Source organism: Protopterus annectens, chromosome 14.part0 (genome assembly GCF_019279795.1).
Source record: "Protopterus annectens isolate FY-2018-M chromosome 14.part0, PAN1.0, whole genome shotgun sequence".
In the NCBI taxonomy this organism is placed as follows: Eukaryota; Metazoa; Chordata; order Ceratodontiformes; family Protopteridae; genus Protopterus; species Protopterus annectens.
In genome coordinates this window covers 771,599,583-771,622,039 of record NC_056748.1, presented here as the reverse complement: position 1 = coordinate 771,622,039, position 22,457 = coordinate 771,599,583, and the positions used below count along the sequence as shown (strand labels likewise).

The following is a 22,457-nucleotide window of genomic DNA, read 5'->3' as shown; positions in this document are numbered from 1 at the left end:
TTATCCTGCCAAGGATATAACAGCTGGTCAGCTTCCAAAGCTTCAGGGCACCTTCCATGCTGCCAAACTATCAGGCAACTCAAGCTGAGCTGACTAAAAGACAAGTTTGGGCACCAAACCCTTCAGAGCTTTCCTGCCAACAGAGAGAGAGGGAGTCTGATCTCTGAAAGGACAATGCTAGGAACAATAACAAATACATGTCTACAAACTGGCATAGAAAGGCACACCAAAAATCAAGGGTGATGAAGGGAGGGACCAGCTGCAGCTGCAGCAGCAGTGATCATTCAAACAACTACTGTTATGGCAAGTTTGCTTACACAAGTGTACTGTGTTCCTCATATTGATCACTACTGCAGTAGCCTTAGCATTAAGTTACCCTAACTTACTACATTTGGGAGGTGGAAGGAGAAGAATCCAGGAGATGCTGGAGAATGGTCCTAGCAAATTTTGACTTGGACCTAAAGAAGGAATCAAGCTTATAGTGTGTTGTAAAAGTATTACAAAGGACCAAGTAACAGCTTCTAGAATACTTCTAGAACCAAACCCTTTCCAAAAAGCCATAGATGAAACTAAGGCCCTGGTAGAGTGGATCTTGACCCTGCCTGGAATTGTTTTGTTATGGTGAGCATAACAAAAGGTAATAACCTTAGACATTCATTTGGAAATAGTCTGTTTTGACACAGGTTATCCCTTCTTTTTACATTCACAAGAAATAAACAATTCATCCAAAGATCTGAAAGATTTAGTTCTGTCAAAATAGTAGCTGAGTTGTCTGTGGACATCCAAGGTAACGAGTATCCTTTCTTCCTCATTTTTAGGTTTAGGAAAGGAAACAGGGCGATGGATAGTTTGGCTTAAAGTAAACTCAGATACTACTACTTTAGGCATAAAAGAAGGCTTAGTTCTCAAAGAGACCCTGTTCCTGTGGAAAATTATATAGGGCTGACTTACCATAAGAACTTGCAACTCAGATACTCTTCTTACAGAGGTCAAAGCAATCAGTAAAGGTGTTTTCCATGTTAAGAACTACAACTCAGCTAGGTTAGCTGTTTCGAAGGGAGCAAGTGTTAGCTTCTCTTACACAAAATTAAGATCTCAAGGAGGGGTCAGTAGTTTAACTGGAAGCATCTTATGCAAAACCCCTTTCAAAAACATTGGATGAGACTGCATTGAAAGAGAAGGATCCATGTGAAAACATGCTGAAATGGCCAATAAATGAACCTTGACAGAGGAATAAGAAAGGCCATAGAGTAGTAACTCACAAAAATATTGTAAAACCAGAGAAAACCAGAGAACAACTAGCCCTGAATATGTTGTTAGCACCAACTAGAAAACCTTTTACATTTGTTAACATATGATTTTCTAGAAGCAGACTTTCTTGCCTCCATTATTATCTGCTGAATGTTCGCATATGATTATAGGAAGTTACTAGGCTATTGACCCTGAGGCTCTTATAAGCCTAGCCAAGAGTTTAGCCCATGTATAGACAAATCAACACCTGATGCCTCTGTCCAGCAGGGACATGGGTGGAATCACAGGGATGTATTTTCTATTTCCTATCCAGTTATCCAGGTTGCGCTTAAAAAGGGGTAAAGAGGTACTCTGCTTAACACGGAGAGGGAGTCTATTCCACAGATGGGGGAGCCTCTGGTTCACAAATCAGTCCCACCAACAAGTCCTATGAATGTCATGGCCCAGGTTGAGGTATATGGGTTACTCAAGTGGAGCCTGACTTGTGAATATGCAGCAGTCCCATCAAGATGGGGGTCTGAGATCGCTTTGTATGCCAGACAGAGGTCACCTCTGAGGAGTCTGTATGAAACAGACCAGAGGGGTAGGGCTTTTAGCCTATCTGTGTATGGTAGATTTTGAGGCCCTGGATTCTTCTGGTGAGGAACCTCTGTGGTCTCTCCAGCTGTTGCATGTACTTTGCGAGGTACATGCCAAATAGAGCATTGTACTCAATAATGGGCCTTATAAAGGAAGACTGCAGGGATGTTATGATCACCTTGTCCCTGGATGAGATACCCTTACTTATGAGGTGGGCCATGTAGAAAGCTTTCTGTACAATGGAAGCAACATGGTGATCAAAAGTCAGGTTGCTATCAGTCTGGGTGCCTAAATCCTTCACATCTAATTGCGTGCTTAGGGCATTGTTATTAATGTGATAATTTGTTGGGATGTCACTCTCCCCAAAGGGGATGATGATGCATTTTTTTGTATTTAGCTTGAGGCCATGTTTCTGGCACCAGTCATTTGTTTGGGTGACACCCTCTTGGAGGATGTCCACATCACTAGGGGAATTGATGACAGCGTCCAGCTTGCAGTCATCTGCAAACTTGGTCAGCCATAGCCCACTGGTTTTGGCCTGCACCTCATGAAAGTATATCCCAAATAACAGAGACCCCCCCCAAGACCGAACCCTGGGGTACACCACCCAATATGGGTCAACTGCTTGAGGTGACTTCCTCTATTTTGACTAGGGGGTTCTATCAGTGAGCCAGTTAGCTACCCATCTGGTAACATATGGATTGATGCCTAGTTGAGAGAGTTTATCTATTATGCCTGAGTGGGGAATAGTGTTGAAGGTTTTGGCCAGGTCAAGTTAGGGGGTGTGCACTGCCTTCCCCTCATCCATGGCTTTAGTGACTGTCTCAAAAAGGTCGACCAAATTTAACAGACATGATCTCCCCTTGACAAAGCCAAACTGTGTGGGACTGAGTGTTTGGAGGTTGCCAATGTCCTTGTAATGAGGTCTATGATAATCTATTCCATGGCCTTGCAGATCAGGCTAGTTAGGCTGATGGGTCTATAATTTCCCGGATCACTGGATCCCCCACCTTTGGTAAAGGGATGACAGTGGCTGTCCTCCACTCAGCTTGGACAAAACAGGTACTCAGGCTTTGGTTGAATAGGGCACCTAATGGTGCTGCAAGTTCCTGCCTGAGTTAATGTAGGATGCAGCCAGAGATGTTATCGGGTCTCATGGAAGCTGTATTTTTTGCCTTTGAGAGAGCAGTGATAACCTGATCCCTAGATATAAGGGAAAGAGGGAAGACATTGGGAATGTCCTGATTTACTGATGTGGGAGGACAGAGGGGTGAAACTTTTGCTGAGTTTGCAAGTTTGATATATATATGGCATTTGTATATGTGGTGTTCTTGACCAATTCTGAACAGATCTGGGTGCTACTTTTGAGATTATGGACATATGTGAAGAAGGCCTTATGATTGTCTCTAGTAGATGTGGCCAATTTGGACTCAAAGTTTGCTTTGGAGGATTTCACTAGTGCTTTTATTGGTTGTGTAGGCTAAGGAGAGATTGCTTCCAATTGGGCACCTGCTCCTTCTTGATCCTGGACAGCAATTTTTTTTCTTTTCTTACAGAGTTTATTTATTGCAGATGTCTACCAGACAGGTTTACTCTTCCTTCCGGAGGATGATTTAGTCCTGTCAGGTATTCCTGATTCCATGCATCTATATAAATGTTCGTATAGTAATTTGGTATAGTTTTGGATACTGGTGACAGTTCCTAGAGAGGGGGAGGGGGCTGTGAATCTGTTTATACCATTCCTTAGGAGGCTGTAATCAGCTTTGGAGAAGTTTTTTTGTTTGACCCTAGCTAGAGGGGGGTGGGGGGAGATGGTGACTTTGAACGTGACCGCTTTATGGTCGGATCTTACAAGGGAGGAAGATACTGCAGGGATGCTGCGGTGGTTACTCATGTTGGTTAATACCAAGTCCAAGATATTATCACCTCTTGTGGGGGTATTGATTAGCTGTTCCAAAGCATTTGCAATGACAAAATCAAGGAATCTCTGGGCATTTGTTTTCTGGCATGAGTAGTTCTTCCAGTCTATGTTTTTGTAGTTAAAGTCACCCAAGATCAGGGTAAAGGGTTGAATCCTGATAGATTTGAAGAGGTCTAGATAACCAGTTTGGGCATCTTGAGTCAGATTTGGGGGCCGGTAGCTAGCTATGAGTTGTATAGGTGCCTTGTCAATGGTTAACTGCACTTGTAGTGTCTCCTGTGCATCATACTGTTTGACCAGCCTGGAGGTGTGCATGTTTTTAATATATATTGAAACTCCACCTCCTTTGGCTTTACTACCCACAGTTTGGGGTCTGAATGTATGATAGGTTGAGCAACCAGGTATGGCTGGGGTGCTCTCCACAGCTTTGAACCAGGTTTCTGTGACTGCACATTTTCCAGGGTTAAGAATGCTAACAATGAGTGCAGTTTCATGTTTAGACTCCTAGCGTTTAGCAGCATGACCTTTAATTTGAGTTTTGTTGAAATTTTTATGTTGGTAGTTTGAACCCCTTCACTTTTTCTAAAAAAAGGCACTATGGGGGAGGCAAGTGCCTTTGCCAGAAGCCTGAAGCCCAAGTGAGACAGATGTAGGCCATCTCTGGCAAAGCATCGTGGTCTGTTGATCATTTCTTCCCAGGCTATCAGGTACCAGATCCTGCTGGAATGACACCAGAAACTATGCCAATTGTTAAAGTCAATAATTTTCTGTTTGTATTGAGGCATCATTCTGGGTGATGGTAGAATGCTGCTTAAGGCTGGGGACATACTTGCCTGGGACACATATTCAGTAAGTTCAGTCATGTCTCTCTTCATATCATCTGAGTAAACAGGTGTCTAAAAGGAATTAACCCTATCATCCAGGCAGTCAGCTGAAATTGATTGATGTCGAGGTGTATCAAATACCCCTGTTCTTGTGTGAGTAGATCCTGTCTGTGAGGAAGCTTGTGAAAATTGCCTCTGGCCATTTCCAAAAGAAGGGGAAAACATGGTTACCTGGGCTAGAAGGTAGTCACTACAATGGTCTTGGGGGAATTCCTTCTGAATTTTCAGAAGTACCCTGGATATTAGTGGAAAGGGTGGAAAACATAGAGAAAGATTCCTGTCCAAGGAAAAGAAAAGGCATTTCTCTTCCAGACCTTCTTTCATAGAGTCCTGGAACAGAATCCTGCCAGTTGATTGTTCAGAGAGAAGACAGAGGTCTAATTGAGGATCTCTCTCCATGTGGATCAAATCTTGGAAGACTCCCTTATCTAGTTTCTATTCGTGAGGGTCTGCCCTGGTCCTGCTCAGCTTGTCTGTCACACATTTTTTTTATGATGGAATGTAGGATGCCTGCAGAGTGAGATTGTGCTGTGAAGGAATATCCCAAGCTAAAATGGCTAGTCTGCAAAGGGAGTACAACCTCATTTACCCCTGTCTGTGGTATTGTTTGTAAAAACTTGAAGAGGTTCTGGGGCCCAAGCATGATTCAGAGATTTGAGTGCCTTGATCAGGGCAAGCATCTCACTGATATTTATGTACTTGTGTCTGTCCTTGGCGTCCCACACACCTTGACCTTTTAGTAATACAAGGAAGTTTAGAACATTTACATCAAAGTATTTGCTCAAACATTTTATATGCCACATATATTAAGTTTTATACTTTATATAGTTTAATTTTATATGCCACATATGTCATGATGATACTGGGAACAGTTGGGAAGACATGTTTAGTCATATTCAAAATGATAAGATTTCAAACTAGACCTGAGGTATATTTTAAAGTCCCATAACATGCTCTTATTAAACAAAGAAATGAAATGTGATAGATAAATAAAGGGAACATACAATCTCAAGTGATGCAATGAGTTATTATTATTGCATCTTAGGGAAATTAGTAATGACTGATAATCTATAACCCATGCTATATGTATCCCTTTTTGAGGATGTACATAATTCAATTAGATATTTTTTTGGTTCCTTTCTCTCAGTTGACCACTAAGCCTCCCTCTTAGTCTCCCAGTCAGCCTGTTCTCTTCCCAGAAGTAAGAGCCCTATGGGTAGTTTACTCCTTCTTTGGACAATGGTCTAACAATGGCAGTAGTATTGTCATAAATCTGAAGAAATCAGGAAGTTTTTCCTTTAAGGCTATAATTGTTCCCACTGAGCATGCTCAGTACATCTCAAGGAGTGGTGTTCAGAGGGCTTATGTAAAGGGTATATTTTCTGCTTCCACAATGGCATCATGTCATTCAGCATGCTCTCTGAAGGCAAAGTGCTTCCACTGATCTCCTGTTTCCATCAGGGAGTCTACATGGCATTTCAATCCAGTCATGTGCTCTGTGACCCTCTGCTAGAGGGTAATTGAGAAGATTCCACTTCATCATTCCCTTCTTTGCTTTAGCAAGCTCCTCCAGTGCTTAAGCTGCAAGTCAAACTTGGGTCATATGGGCTGTAGTCAAGGCTTTACCCTTTGAACCAATAGAATTGTAACAATTAGCCCTATTTTAGTAACAATTATTCTCAAACCTTTTTATAATTATGTTCCCCTCAATGTTCCATTCTAGGTCATCTCCTGTTCTTATTTATAGACATTACTCCTGCTAAATTCCCTGTGTTGAACATAATGTTCTGTGTAACAGAACCTGTTTTCACCCAGACAAAAACCTCCCTCATAATTTATGTATACTATCAAAAAAGCTTCAGAGATACAGTAAGATGATATAAAAACACCATATTTTGGTCAGTGCTAACAAAGTCAAAATCATGCTTTTTGGAGCTACACAAAGGCTGTCAACAAAGCTATTTGCATACCTGACCATCTATTTTATATCATTGCAGTATTCCAATAATATAAATACTTTTTTTGCTTGTTGACCTCATCCTTATGATTTACTCATCATGTTGAGCTTATTTCCAAAAGAAATTCTAGATGAAAAAACTAAAACAACCTACTCTAGCTTTGATCTCAAAAATCTTGTTTAGAAATTGTAAAAAGTACCAGTTCCTAAAATAGACTACTCATTCCTTCTAATATCTTATCATCATCTCTTAATGCAAACGTATTACAGATGTTAGTTTACAAACTTCACAGATTTGTGACACTTGGTGGCGTAAGACAGCATCACTCTATCTGTCCCAAGAATATTAACTGGTTTCTGTACATATGAGTGAGGATCATTTGATCAAGTTTTAACTGCTCAGATGCAACTGAGTGCATTTTATTATAGTTTGAATGGTACATTGTGTAGGAACTGTATGCATGAATCAGGAAGTCTCCTTTCTCATCGGTTGAATGACCTCTGAGTTAGCATATATAAATAAGAAGGTATAGGGGGTTACCCCAAATGATGATGTGGGGGGCTTGTTCACTGCAAAAACATATTTTAATTTTTGCAGGTGGGTTCTAGTTGTAGCGTGTTCTCAATCAGATGTGCTGAAGTATTTGTCAGTCATTCAGCCAACTGCCACTGTGCAGAAAGCAGAACTGCACAAACACAAGGTTTAAATATGAGCAAAGAGGAGCAGAATTTAAGCTAACTACCAGTCAAGAAAACACACAATACAAAAGCTGATTGGCAACATATGAATTTTGATTGTGAAGTTTTAAAGCCTTTCTTTGAAAATGTTATTTATGCAAGCATTATGGTCTGATAATTTTAACACCACGTAAAACCAGAAGCACATAAACCTAAGACACACCACCAGAAGGAATAAACCAAATCCACAAAGTTTGCTTTAGCGCTTTCGTTTTTAATAAAAATTTCATCAGAATGAAGTACATCATAGCTAACCCTCCTTTTATACATGAATATATTACACCAAAGACTAACAATTTGTTAATTAATCAATTAATGACATCATAGTGATTAAATTACATAGATACAAAACAAAACAACACATCAACATCCATAAAATTGCCTTTCACCGTATAAATACAACTCTAAAAATTGCCACCAATTACATCATGTTTTTATAAAATGAATGTATATTCACAGTTGTAAATAACCTTCTGCTTTTAGTCTTAATATAGAGCTAATGGATATGTTACTGTTCAAACCTGGTTCTTGTGTTGCATTTGTCCTTAACTGCCACCTAAGTTCCTTAGCCTCTAGGTAGTCATTAAGGGGTCCACCCCTTTCACCTAAAGAAACTTGCTCTATAATACAAAACTTAAAATAATGTCCTTCATTGTTTTTAATATGCACAGCTAGGACATTTTTGATGTCTTGTTTTTTAATGTCGACAAAGGGTAAGACTAGCTAGGATGATTTCAAATGATTGTGAATTTCTTGATCAAATCAATATCTTAGGTTTTGTAGAAAAAACATACAAGAAGTAGTCCACAAGAGAGGAACAATGCATTTTTTTTTTATTGGGCAAGGGGGGATTTTTGAAATTTGTCATGTGGGGGGGGGGGGAACTCAAAACAAACAACAAAGCTGGAAATTTTAAATACAACTATAGTATACAGATACAGATTAAATTACAAAACATACATGGAATGTATAATCAATACCAACAAACAAATATATAGATGTATGTAGAAAGGTGCCCAACATAAAATGACATGACTTTGAAAATATGATAGAGAGGTCACATGATGGTTATTACAGAAAGAAAGGCATGTTAAAATGTGGTTTTGTATGCAATGTCAATATATTATGAATATATCAACACTATTATGACATTAAAAAACAAGACATCAAAATGTCCTAGCTGTGCACATGATGTAATTGGTGGCAATTTTTAGAGTTGTATTTATATGGTGAAAGGCAATTTTATGGATGTTGATATGTTGTTTTGTTTTGTATCTATGTAATTTAATCACTATGATGTCATTAATTGATTAATTAACAAATTGTTAGTCTTTGGTGTAATATATTCATGTATTAAAGGAGGATTAGCTATGATGTACTACATTCTGATGAAGTTTTTATTAAAAACGAAAGCGCTAAAGCACACTTTGTGGATTTGGTTTATTCCTTCTGGTGGTGTGTCTGATAATTTTAAGTTAACTAAATCTTTACTAATATTCAATGCTCCAATTCCTCTGGTTATTCCAAAATCATAATATCATCTTCTTTGGAATATTTTAACAAATGCTAGAAATGTGGTTACTAAAAATTGGAAGAATTCACATACTCCCTTAATTGATGAATTTATAAATATTGGAAAGACTGTTTGTTTTTTATAATGAATTACATTTTATTAATATGAGAAGAGATCATAATAAGTCCAGGTAAAATAATTGGTTGAAAGTAGAAAGTTTATTGGCAAAAATATTAATTGAATGTTGATTCTCTCTCTTTTTTTAATCTTTACTTATGAATTTTGATTGAATATGGAAATTTGTAAATAGTTATTTTGTGTGAAGTTTAAATATTATGTTTCTTTATTGTAATCGATTAATAATTTTAAAAATAAATATAAAAAAAGATAACCATATCACAGATGAAAAAAAAAGAAAGCACACAATAAGCCTTCCACGAGCAACCCCCAAGGTTAGATCAGCACACTTTTGCCATAAGAGTGTAGAAAAAAAACCTTCTTAGTATAGAATAACTGGTTTGGAGCCCAAGTGTATCAAGACCACACAAACTAACTACAACAGCCCTACAACTATTTATTTATTTTATTTTTATTTTACATTTGTTGACCGGGAAAATCCGACTGGATACATGTCCATTTTCAGCGGAGGCCCGGGGAGAAAAGCTCCACATTGACATTAGTTACATACTTATAAACTCAACATTGACATTAGTTTACATCCTTATAAACAGAGAAAATGTTACAAGTTTTGATAATTAATACATAGATATTAAGAGACAAGTGATCAGAGAAACTTCTGCTCTATACTAAGACTAATACGTAGGTACGATGAGGTAATATAATTGATAAACTTATAGGACTATTATGTAGGTACAGTAGGATTATGTAATTGAAGAACTCACTACATATAAGGTTGAAAGGTGAAAATGTAAAATAAATAAAATAAATAAATAAAATATTATGTTTCTTTATTGTAATCGATTAATAATTTTAAAAATAAATATAAAAAAAGATAACCATATCACAGATGAAAAAAAAAGAAAGCACACAATAAGCCTTCCACGAGCAACCCCCAAGGTTAGATCAGCACACTTTTGCCATAAGAGTGTAGAAAAAAAACCTTCTTAGTATAGAATAACTGGTTTGGAGCCCAAGTGTATCAAGACCACACAAACTAACTACAACAGCCCTACAACTAGCAGATACAATGTAATACAATGCAACTAACCACTTAAAGCAGCAGTTGACAGTACAATATATATATATATATATATATATATATATATATATATATATATATATATATATATATATATATATATATATATATATATATGTATATATGGATCCCCTTCAGAAACACGAAGTTGGAAAACTTTGAACTTCAAATGTCAAGACCATAAGATCGAAGTTTTTAAACTTCAAATGTTTTGAATGGAGATCATTGTATAGCACAGAATGGGATTTTTACCATTTTCCTCACTGTAGTGTGATCTCAGAATTCATATATTTATTTAGCTGGGGGTGTGGGTGGGTGCAGGGGAGGGATTGACCCCCCCTGCAAAAACATAACATTTTTTTTTGTTTTTATTTTTTTTAATTTTTTTATTTTATTTCATTTTCAAAGTTTCAGAACTTCAGTCTTCTGGTCTTGGCTGTTTGAAATTCAAAGTTTTAAAACTTCGAGCTTTAGAACTAGATCTATATATATATATATATATATATATATATATATATATATATATATATATATATATATATATATATATATACAGATAGATATAGATAGATATATATCTCTTTATATAAATAGATATAGCTATGTATATATAATAAGTATATCTATAGATATATAGATAGATAATTTTAAGATATAGATAAATAGATATATAAAATAATAAAATAATAACAGTAAAAGGCTACTCATATGGAAATAACTTCATTCAAACTTTGGAATCTCTCTGCTTTAAAAAAATTTGTCAAAGGCAATTCCTTTCTGTCAAGGGACAAAACAGCATCTTCAGTCCTAATATTAGATGTCACTTACTCTAAAACATAGACCATACAATTCTTACAAGCCTTACAAATTTTAGAATATCTTTATAGGGCATTACACATATCTTTTCTCTTAAATACCATTTAACTGCTCAGTAATTCTCTGATCCAGTCTCCTGCTTGTTTTGTCTACATAGAAGATGGGACAACCCCCACAAATGGCCACCTATTCCACATTTTCAATAATACAAGATTGTGTGTGTGTGTGTGTGTGTGTGTGTGTGTGTGTGTGTGTGTGTGTGTGTGTGTGTGTGAGTGTGAGTGTGTGTGTTCATGTGTGTGCATGCATGTATGTGTGTTAACACAAACAGAACATATAGTGTCAAATGTTTTACTACCTATAAATCTGACTATTTGGTCAATGTTGTGTGTATAAAGTTCATTCTGTGTTGGGCAAACCACTTGTATGTTCCAGCAAAGAACTTCTTTTAACTTCAGTAATATCACTTGTGAAAGATCAATTAGACCTCTCTATAAAAGTATGCTGCAACATCCAAAAGCATTTTTACTTTCATAGTTATTGATATAGTAGCTGCTCATATACAATGTGTATACACACACACATACACACACACACACACATATATATATATAAATATATATATATATATATATATATATATATATATATAAATATATATGCACGCACACACAGTAAAATACACATTTTGTTCAGAAAAGAAGGGATGAGGATGCTTTACTTGGACTTTGGACTTTTTATAAACCTGGGCTCAATGAATTTTTCTAGTCTTCTATTTTTCCAGTAATTTTAGTCTATTTAATTTGGTGATGGCTGATATGTTTATTTACTGTTCTGACAATATTTTGTTTATTTGTATTTTTAAATGGTCCTATGACTTTTGGTCACATCTTACATTGTGTTAAAATCGCATGATTCTATAGGATCAATTAGCATTGATAAAGGCCCCTGTGAGCAAAACCTAGTCTGCAGTTTATCCTGTGTGGTGTTTGTTCACAAATATAGGAAGATTTATTTCCTGTCCAGCTCATTATGGGGCTGTTACTTTTTCCTGAGTCTATGCATGTATATAAAATATAATGCTAAATTGTAAGGACATAGTTTTTGATAATTTTATGAGCTGTTGTATTTACAAGAAAGAACAATGGATTTAGGGATTTATATATATTATTGTATTTATTAGTTGCTATCACTTTAAGGAATTGTAAGTAACACAAGGTACTGTGTTACATGACTGATTTTAAATTTAGTACATAAACGGCTGGGTTTTTCATTATAATGATTCTGATGAAGTCCAGCTGATGTATATGGATAAAAGAGTTTAACCATTTTATTATTTTATTAAAGAAGTTGCACACTAACCAAAAGTTGATTCTTTTTTCTGTCTCAATTTATTTTAGGACTAATTTACTTGGTTCATTTTTTATATATATATATATATATATATATATATATATATATATATATATATATATATATATATATATATATATATATATATATATATATATATACACACACACACACACAGATATATATATATATATATATATATATATATATATATATATATACAGATATATATATATATATATATATATATATATATATATATATATATATATAGTATATATACTATAATACATAATATATATATAATATATTATTCACTAACAATACTACAATACTAGAACTAATTAATGTGCAGCTGGGAATGATTCCGTTTGAGAAATAGCAATTCATGAGCTGCAACTCAAACACGTGTGCACCTTACACTTAATCATTGTCAGGAAATTCCTTAGTTTTATTGGTTTTCCTTTCTGCGTCTATCCCGGGCATGGTTAAAAGAGTTCTAGGACTAGACCACCTGCGCTGGCTAACACATATTAGTGGGAACATAGCATCAATGAATGGACATATTTCAGTGTGACAAGATAGCTCATGATTTTCATTGGACAAAAAGATAAAGCTGCTTACTGCTTTTAGCTCCTGGAGCTCTGGTTCACTTTTCAGAAAAAACAGCTGTTGGTAAATGTAACAGTAAAGGAGGCATATTATTCTTACCTGACAGGCAGCAGGTAGCCCTCTAGTGTCTAACAGACCAGCGCAGATCATAGATTCTCGAACATGGGACCCCCAGTGTTTCTTCTGTTTGCATGTCTGAATGTCAATCACTGGTAACTTTGCTTGGTTTAGAACATCAGACAAGGACAAGTTTTTATGCTGCCCTGAAAAAGATGGAAGTGATTACTATAAAATAACTTTTAATGGATGCACTGTGTTCATTTTCCTTTAAGGGATTTGGACCAGCAAAATTTGAATGTCTATGAACGTTTGATCAAGTATTTTTATTTTCTGAAGAACTTCAAATTCACAGCATCAGATCTGTAATTAATAAACATTAATTCCAACAGGTATTCAGTGGAGCTTGTTAATGACTTAAGAATTTAGAGAAACAATTTTTTTTTATATTAGCGAGCAAGTGCACACACACACACACACACACACACACACACACACACACACACACACACACACACACACACACATATATTTTTGTAGTATTAGCACTTAACAGTACATACAATAATAAAACTATTAATTGGAATCAGTTTTTTGTTTTTTAAATACGGGTGTACATACAAGGATAATAGAAAATAGTAATATAAGAAGAAGCAGTCATTTATGCATTGCTATATTCTTTTGCAAAATTTAGTTCAACAGTTTCTGTATGCCAGAAAACACAGTGCCTTCCTTAAATCAGTCCTGCAAACCAAACAATATTTAACACACTATCAATCTTTCCTCCAAGACTTTTTACCATCATGCAGACAGAGAAAAAAAACATTTGTTTTTCATTACAACACCACAACTCTCATTCCATCTTCCAGTTTTCTGGGTCACACTTCAGACTTGCTTTATCCTTCAGACTTAGTTCCTGGGAGACTACTCTGAGGATCGCTCTCTCTCAGTGCTGTGGTCAGTAATCTTTTCTCTTCAATAGCTTCTAGCTATTATATCCCTAAAGAGGTGTGCACATCTCATTGTTTGCTATGGAGTACCTCTCTCTTCTTTGTTGGCCTGTTCGGTATGAAACAGGAACATTGCAGTTCTCTTTCCTGATACACTCTTTAATCAGTGCAACAAAAACAGCAGATATATCACAACCAGCAGTGTTTTACCCAAACAGTAGCATCTATACCACAATATGTATGTACAGGTACACACACACACACACACACACACACACACACACACACACACACACACACACACACACACACACACACACACAAGCACACACATAAATAACACATACTGACACAAAGGAGATGGACGTCTGATATTGATATCATATATCTCTTGAATGGAATGGCCATGAATGAGATTTCTGAGTCCTTAGTCATGTACTGAACATGACAGCAATGACTGATATTAGAACATAATACCCCATTTCTTGAGGAGAGGTAGAAGTTCATAACATATATATATATATATATATATATATATATATATATATATGTATATATATATATGTATATGGATCTAGGACGTTTGATCAAATGATCAAATGTCCAAATCCATTAAGCGCGAGAATACTTACGCGAAAGTGCTTTCTTTTAACCGAAGAAGCATTTTCACGTAAGTATGCTGTTGCTGAGGCCGTACTACAGTGCGAATAAGGGAAAATTCACTTTTCTCCACTGTAATGCAGTTTCGTAGGGGGAATATTAAAGTAGAGGGTGTGCGGGTGGCACAGCCCCCCACATGGGGGGTGCAGGGGGGCAAAGCCCCTCTGCAAAAACGTAAATGTAGTGTTTTAACGAAAGCACTTTTTCAGTTAAAGCGCTTTCGTTAAAGTGTGTTCGGTGGTTATGGATTCGGATGTTTGATCATTCGATCAAACGTCCTGGATCCGTATATATATATATATATATATGTGTGTGTGTGTGTGTGTGTGTGTGTGTGTGTGTGTGTGTGTGTGTGTGTGTGAGTGGCAAAACCAATGTAAAATAAAATGGAATCCAGTACACTTTTTTTATTATCATGCTGTAAAACTCTACGTCCTTGGCCTGCTGCTTTCTAAGGGACAACAATCTATGAGATTAACCACACTTGAATAAACATTTAATGAACAATTAAAAGATCCAGTTAACAATTACTTAATCATTTACAAACCTTCTTAAAATAATCACATCAAGTAGCACCATTCTGTAACAAAATTAAATCTCATAAGTAATAATATATTGTAGTACAGAATAAGCCTTGCTTCTTCTTCTAGAAACATACTTTCAACATCTCTACCAAAGTGTTTGGATACTGCACAAAGACTGCAACATTTAATTAACAAATACATCTCCCTCGTGTTCTAAATTAATATGTTTAGCTAAGGGAGTTAAGGCAGAATAGTGCTATATGCCTCTAAAATGTTCCAGCATGCTTGTCTTGAGATTTTTGATAGTTTGTTCTACATACAATTTATTGCACCAAGTACCATAAGAAATGCTATAAATCTCATTTCTGGTATTACATCCACAGGTAGCATTCATTTTATATTTCTAATCACTTATTACACATACCTTCCCTTCTAGAAAATGCTTAAGTACTATAGAGTTCTTAGAGGATACCAGCTCATTTCTTTATACTCTTCTATTAGTAAATTTATTTGTTGCAATTGTATAGAACAAATCTTTGGCAGTTTTATGAGGAAATGTTTCTTCAAACTGTCATCACAAAGGAAAATTTGTCAATTTGAAGCATTAGCTCACTCATTATATAGCTGACATAGTTGAATTAAAGCTGTCAAAAATTCTAGTTAAACATAACTCCAAAATACATTAAATACCTATTTGTATAATGTCCACATTGCTTATGCAGTAGGCCGTGCCCTTTGCACTCCTGATTTTGGGAGATCTGCATCTAAGCATCTTCACACTCACATAAACTAAAGTACACTATACATGAGGTTACAGTGCCTCAGAAGTAGGGGGAAGAGTGTATTTGCTTTAGTCTGAGGTAGCATTTAGTTTATGAGGTGTGGGGCACAGCCACACCCCCCCATGGGGCATGAGGAATGCTGGAAGGCACAGCTGCCCGCAAAAACACAAAATACACTTTTATTTTTTGACTGATATATGTTCTTTGTTAATAGTCCATTAGTCACAACACCATTTCCTCATCATGCTTTGTACACAAGCAGTGGTAACCAGCATCTTCACAATCAAATGATGTCATGTGTGCTTGTGGAAGCAAGGAAAAGAATAGAGGAAATCAGTTATTTTGATGAGAGATTAAGAGGTCTACCTTGAGATGACTGCATGTCTTTACCAACATCAAGTGTAGTCGAACACAAATAGCAGCAACCAAAGAATTCAGTAATAAAATCCACTTTGAGGAAAATGGGGGTGGGGGAAGAGAGAAGGCAGTAGGAGTGGTTAGAGGGGGACCTTGATTGACTCAAGACACCACAACAGAGAATTTTTGCGGTATTCGTAGTTTGGGGCTGTACAAGGGTGTGGTGCACATCCGCAGACAGCGTCACTGTATGGATATGCAGATAAGGTTCAAATGAAACAAGTGTTGATTCTGATGAAATCCCCAGTCAGGGGATGAAAGCGCTCAATCCGGTGGTTTTCCAGTTTTACTATTAAAGTGGATTTTATTGCTGAATTCTTTGCTTGCTGCTATTTGTGTTTGACTACACAAGAAACCTTTTTGAGATTTCCTGACTGCTGACAGCGTGTGTTTTGTACTAGTGGTTTTGGTCAACACTGGTCGCTCCATTTTGTACATTTATTTACCAAAATCAAGTAGGAGTTGTTCAGTTGCCCCTTATGAGACATCAAAGAATGTCTGTTCAGTATGTCTGCCAGAAATTTAGCTTGAAAAGTAAACTCCCTGGATGGTATGGTACATACGAATAGCTTGTTCCCAAAAATGGTATCAAGTCTTCATATGAAGTCTACAAAGAGGGAAAGAGTGGGTTCCTCTCTTTTAATGTACCATGTTACTACTGTTTTGTCTATCATTATCTACAGAATCTCTAGTCTGAGAGGTGTTTAGAAATCCAATAGAATCAGATGATTAGTAACATCTAGATGAGGTGATGAATTGCTTTCTGTAAAATGGGTCACACAGGCTAAAGCTATATTGTCCAAGGCCAAGAATACAGGTTCCATGGGATGCGACAATATCCCTGGCTGTGTTCTACATGAATTACAAAGTGAACTGGCACCATGTCTGTGTGCCCTGTTCACTCACAGCTTCACCTCAGGCTTTGCTCCTATCGAATGGCGCACTGCTACAGCCATCCCTCTCCATAAAAGAGGAGCGACTACAGACCCTGGAAATTATTGCCCCATTAGCCTGACGAGTCTGATATGTAAGGCTATGGAGCAGATCATCATAACAAGGATACAAGGAATCTCCAAACTCTAGATACCACACAATTTGGTTTTGTGAAAGGTAGATCATGCCTACTCAACCTGGTTGACTTCTTTGAGTCAGTCACCAGAGCTGTGGATGAAGGTAAGGCAGTTCATAAAGCCTACCTCGATCTGGCTAAGGCCTTTGATACCATTCCTCACTCAGGAATTATTGATAAACTCACCAAACTAGGCATCAACCCCTATATCATTAGGTGGGTTGCAAATTGGCTCACAGATAGAACCCACAGTGTGAAAGTAGCGGAATCCAAGTCAGACTGCTGACCAGTCATGAGTAGAGTCCCACAGGGATCAGTCCTGGGTCCTCTCCTGTTTGGTATCTACTTTTCAGAAGTCCAGGCCAACACAGAGAGACTCTGGCTGACCAAGCTTGCAGATGACTGCAAGCTGGGAGACATTATTAACTCCCCAAGTGATGCTGACATTCTACAGAAAGGCCTCACTGAGACGAATGACTGGTGTCGAAACCATGGCCTTAAGTTTAATGGCAAAAAATGCATCGTCATCCCCTTTTGGAAAAACTCAGTTCCCACTAATTACCACATCAATGGGAGCCCTCTGAACACTGAAGGTGTTAGAAGAGATCTGGGGACACAGATTGACAGCAACCTCTCCTTCGACCACCACATTGCCACTGTAGTCAGAAAGTCCTTCTATGTGGCACATCTCATCACCAAGGGTTATGCATCCAGGAAGAAAGTGTTCATCATTTCTCTCTACTCTTCCCTCATTAGACCAATCATAGAGTATAATGCCCCTTTTGGCATGTACCTCATTAGACACCTGCAACAGCTGGAGAGGCCACTAAAGTACCTCACAAAGAGGATCCTAGGCCTTAAACACATGTCTTACATGGACAGACTCAAAAAACTCCAGCTATTCTCTGTCTCATATCGTCCACTAAGAGGTAATCTCTGCTTGACTTACAAAGGCATGTCTGACCCAGCTCTTTTAGAAATGCTGCATCTAAAGAAATCCAAATCCTCCACACCACACACTCCAGAGACCTCAACCTCATTACCACAATCAACAGAATATGCTGGAGGGACAGGTTCATAACCCAGAGACTGCACATGCTCTGGAATAGACTTCCAGTACATGTCAAGCAGAGCACCTCACTGGCCCTCTTCAAAAGAAATCTTGATGAGTGGATGGGAAATAGAAAGTTCACCCCAGGGATCACTCCAGTGGCTCTACTTGATAGAGGCACTGGGAACTAAGGTCGGGCGGCACAATGCCAGGGCACTTCTATGGGCTAAGCTTGTAAAGGCTCCAGGGCCATTACCCTAGTACACACCTATGAACCTATGAACTTTTAGGCCCCCTAGATGAGCTCCCCAATTGTAGTCCAAAGCACCTGTTGTGAGGGCCTGACTTGGCATTAGAAAAGGCAGCCATTGACTGACTGCAATATGGTACTATCACCACTGCAATTCCTTCACCAGAGAGGGAATTCATTGGAAAATCATACAGGAAAATCATGCACTATGGTCTGAATGTTCTGACTTCAAGACTGCCCAGATACCATTGTAATTTTTCTCATGATATCATCATTGTACTTTTCTCATGATACCATTGCACCATTCTCATGTGAAGTCTGGCACTGGGTACCACAGCTTTTTAGAAAGATCCTTGCTTTCAGTTAATTATGTTGAGAAATATGAAAAAAATCATTCTATAATCATATGCATCCTCTCCAGAAGAAGAATGTGATACAAGCTTCTCTGCTTAGAATGGCTTTCAGCAATATCTTTATCTGAGAATAGAGTAAGTCCAGTTTCTAATAATTCAGAGACATCCTCAAGTTGTGAAAGTACTGGAGAGCTTTCTCTACAGCCAGTTATAAATCCTCCAGAGACTGGACCTGAACCAGACAACCATCCAAGTAAGGATAAATATGCACCCCTTAAACTAGTGGGTGGGCAAAAACTATACATTTGGTAGATATTCTAGATTCAGGAGAGAAGCCAAATTGTAGGAAAGGACCTAGTAAATTGAGGTATGGAGATAGGAATCTTCCATATGCAAGGTTACTAACAACAAATTCTGCATAAATAGAGAAAGAAGATTATGAAGGGTCAACATTTTGACATTCTTTGTCATTATCAAGCTGTTGAGGTCTATCATATCTAGTACATTCCTTTACTATTCTTTTCCTCTGATACCAAGAAAAACCTTGAATAAACCCCATACTTCTTTCCAAAGTAGGTCCTTTTTGAATAACCTGAAACAGAAGTTGTTAAGTCAGAGGAAGATCTGCTTGAAACTGTTTTTCTGCAATGTCAGAAATTGATTCTGAAACTGGGGTACTACAAAATTGTGTTGTTTAACCTGTAGTGACTGTTTTTCTTACCCATCTGACTGAGGTTCTTTGTTAGAAAGAACTTCCCTTTTATGATATGGGGATCTAGAACAGATGTCAGAAATTAATGGTAGACCCCAACAATTGGAAATAGAATAAAAAAAATCTTTCTTGCTGCTTTCCTTCTCCTGAATTCCTGTTGCAGTTCTTCATGTTTCAATTGACTCCTTTTGTTATATTGTTGTTGTCTTGTCTGCTTTCTATAGAAGAGCCAGACCTTCAAAGGGTAAAGACTGATTTAGTTGTTAAGGGGCTAATGAAATACTTGCCTTACATTTTTCATCATCTTGACGTCTCCTGATTTTAAAGGCATTTTCTTTTCTTTTCTTTCTTTTTGGCCATCAGGCCTCTATCTCACTTCTCTATAGATCCATTCATTCCTACAGGTGTGAAGGCTCAACTTTGGCTTTATTTATTTTCACTCATCTTGGAGGTGAGAATGAAGTGTCCAAAAGTGATGCGAAAATCTTAGAGGGTAGTGTTTTGTTCTTGGTCCTAAGTCCCTCTCCTGCAAGCTAACATCATGTTGAGGCAAGATGTGTCATGTGGAAGTACCTCAGCTCATGTCCAACCCATGCCCCATAGATCAACTAAACCATCATCCATTCACCCACCCGCCAGCATGACAAATTTTCTCTGAGCTCTGGTCTGTACCAGAACTTCACTAGAAAGATGCCAACATTCACCTTTCCACCAGGATAGGCACTGTCATCTTCCCGTGGGCTATAGCCCATTTCTTCTATGATGCTGCTACTGCCCCACCTTTTAGAAAATTGCTAAACAAAACATTCCTGATCTTTATTAATTTTTGCCCTCCAGACTTCCAAACTTCCACAGGAATACCATCTACTTCTGGAGACTTCCCTGAGTATTAATTATACATCACCATTTTTATCTTATCCTCTCCCAATTTAGCTATTAATTCTTGGGTCTCATCTTCCTCTAACCTTGGCATACTGAAATCTTCCACGAGTGTTTCCATTTGTGTCTTTTCATGGTTTCTCCATTCCTCTGATTTATGGAGATTTTCATAGAATTTCTGAAATATCTATAAGACCTCTGTAGGGTCTCTAATTATTTTTCTAGTCACAGGCCCCCTAAGCTTGGCCACACTCCTTTTTCTTTTCTGTTGTCCAAGTCATTGTACTAATAGTTTATGTGCTCTTTCTAAACCCGTGAATGTTTTCCAAATATTCCCTTTTTGCCCCTTTAACACTCAACAATTATTCTTTCCCTTCTTTTGTAAAATTCATCTTCATCTACATTTAACATTTGATAATCTCTCTAAATAATTCCTATTACTTCTTTCCCATGTTTTTTTTTCTCACTCAGTTCTACGATATTTTAAAAGTCTATTTTTATTTTATCCTATTCCTTAGCTATCCCACCTGAAGAAATTTGTTTCTTCCCTAACAACTTTTGAATAATTTCCTTTACCCATTCCATAAACTCCTCTCTATTTAATAGGTAAGTAGGGAAGCACCATTCAATTTTTTACTTGATTATCCGACATCTTTATCTTACCTTTTATTAGTGCATTATCTTAAATAATTAGTGAATGCATTTCAAAGCTTTCAATTAAATATCCCGCTTCCTTTGAAACATAATTTTTGTCCAGCCTAACATAGTTATTGGAGAATCTACAAAAAAAATGTTCTAAGCTTGTTTCCTGCTTTTCCTGTAAGTCATCTAGTCCAGATACAGATTTGCTGTATCAAGGGCTGTTTATAAGCTTCTGAGCCCTCAAGCCTTTCTGTGTTGGACGGAATCCTTCTAGCTTAATTGTGTTTCTTAAAGCTAGCCAGTTTTCTAGTTTCAGCACTCAAATCTGTTTCTTTGAGCTCAGCACTTGTTCAGAACTCATTGTAAGCACTAAATAAGCTACAAATTACTACAACACTCAACTTTCCTCACTTGTCTAGAGGAAAACAGTTTTTAGTACTTAATAAGCACCTATCCAGGCATGTCTAAGGGTCATCTCCTAGTGTTTCCTCCAGTCTACCTGATGAATCTGGGCATCTTGGGGCAATGCAGCAATTGCCTCATGTACACAGACAACCCTCTCCTCCTACCACCCAACACTACAACCTGTGAGAGATGCACTTATATAGCCAAACTGGAAGCAAAGCTCTCTTCACCCAAGACTGGACTAGACAGTCAAGAGGAGAAGGTAAACACTTGCACCACACCACACTCATCACATAGTCCCTCAAAACCTACACCACCAAAACACACACATAGAAACACAAAACACACACCTACATTCACAGAGGCTCTCAAAAAAAATCTACCCAAGCAACAGATACCTCCAAAGCAGACACGTAAGCAACCTCCACCCCCCAACACAACCCAAATGATACATAGCCCACAAACTCAGTGTGCCACTCAACCACAGCCCATAAGGCATAACACCATACCCAGCACTCTAGTCATAGGTGACTGTATAGTCAGACAAACTGATGTTCCATTCACCAGGCTAAACAAGGAGAAAGTTACTGTCAGCTGCCTGTCAGGTGCCAGGATTCACCACATAATGCATGCACTCAGGTCACTCCACAACAAATACAAATATGACTCTGTCATTGTCCATGTTGGTGTGAATGACCTGAGACATACCTCCCTGGACGGAGCAGCTGTCTGATCTTGTAGCCCAGGCAGGTATGACCCTAGCCCTGAGTAGCATCCTGCCATCACCCAGAATGATACCACAGTACAAGGACAAAATGATTGACTTCAACAATTGGCTAAGCTTCTGGTGTCATTCTAAGGGG

General features: G+C 37.5%; 1 protein-coding gene across 1 annotated transcript in view; it reads right to left on the bottom strand.

The window, feature by feature from the left end:
- Nucleotides 1-22,457, bottom strand: part of LOC122788812 (chymotrypsin-like elastase family member 1) — a 240,143-nt gene that overhangs the window by 69,392 nt on the left and 148,294 nt on the right. Inside the window, exon 5 of the mRNA XM_044055687.1 lies at nucleotides 12,943-13,106. Coding sequence (XP_043911622.1) covers nucleotides 12,943-13,106 — 164 coding nt within the window. The remainder of the gene's footprint in view (nucleotides 1-12,942; nucleotides 13,107-22,457) is intronic.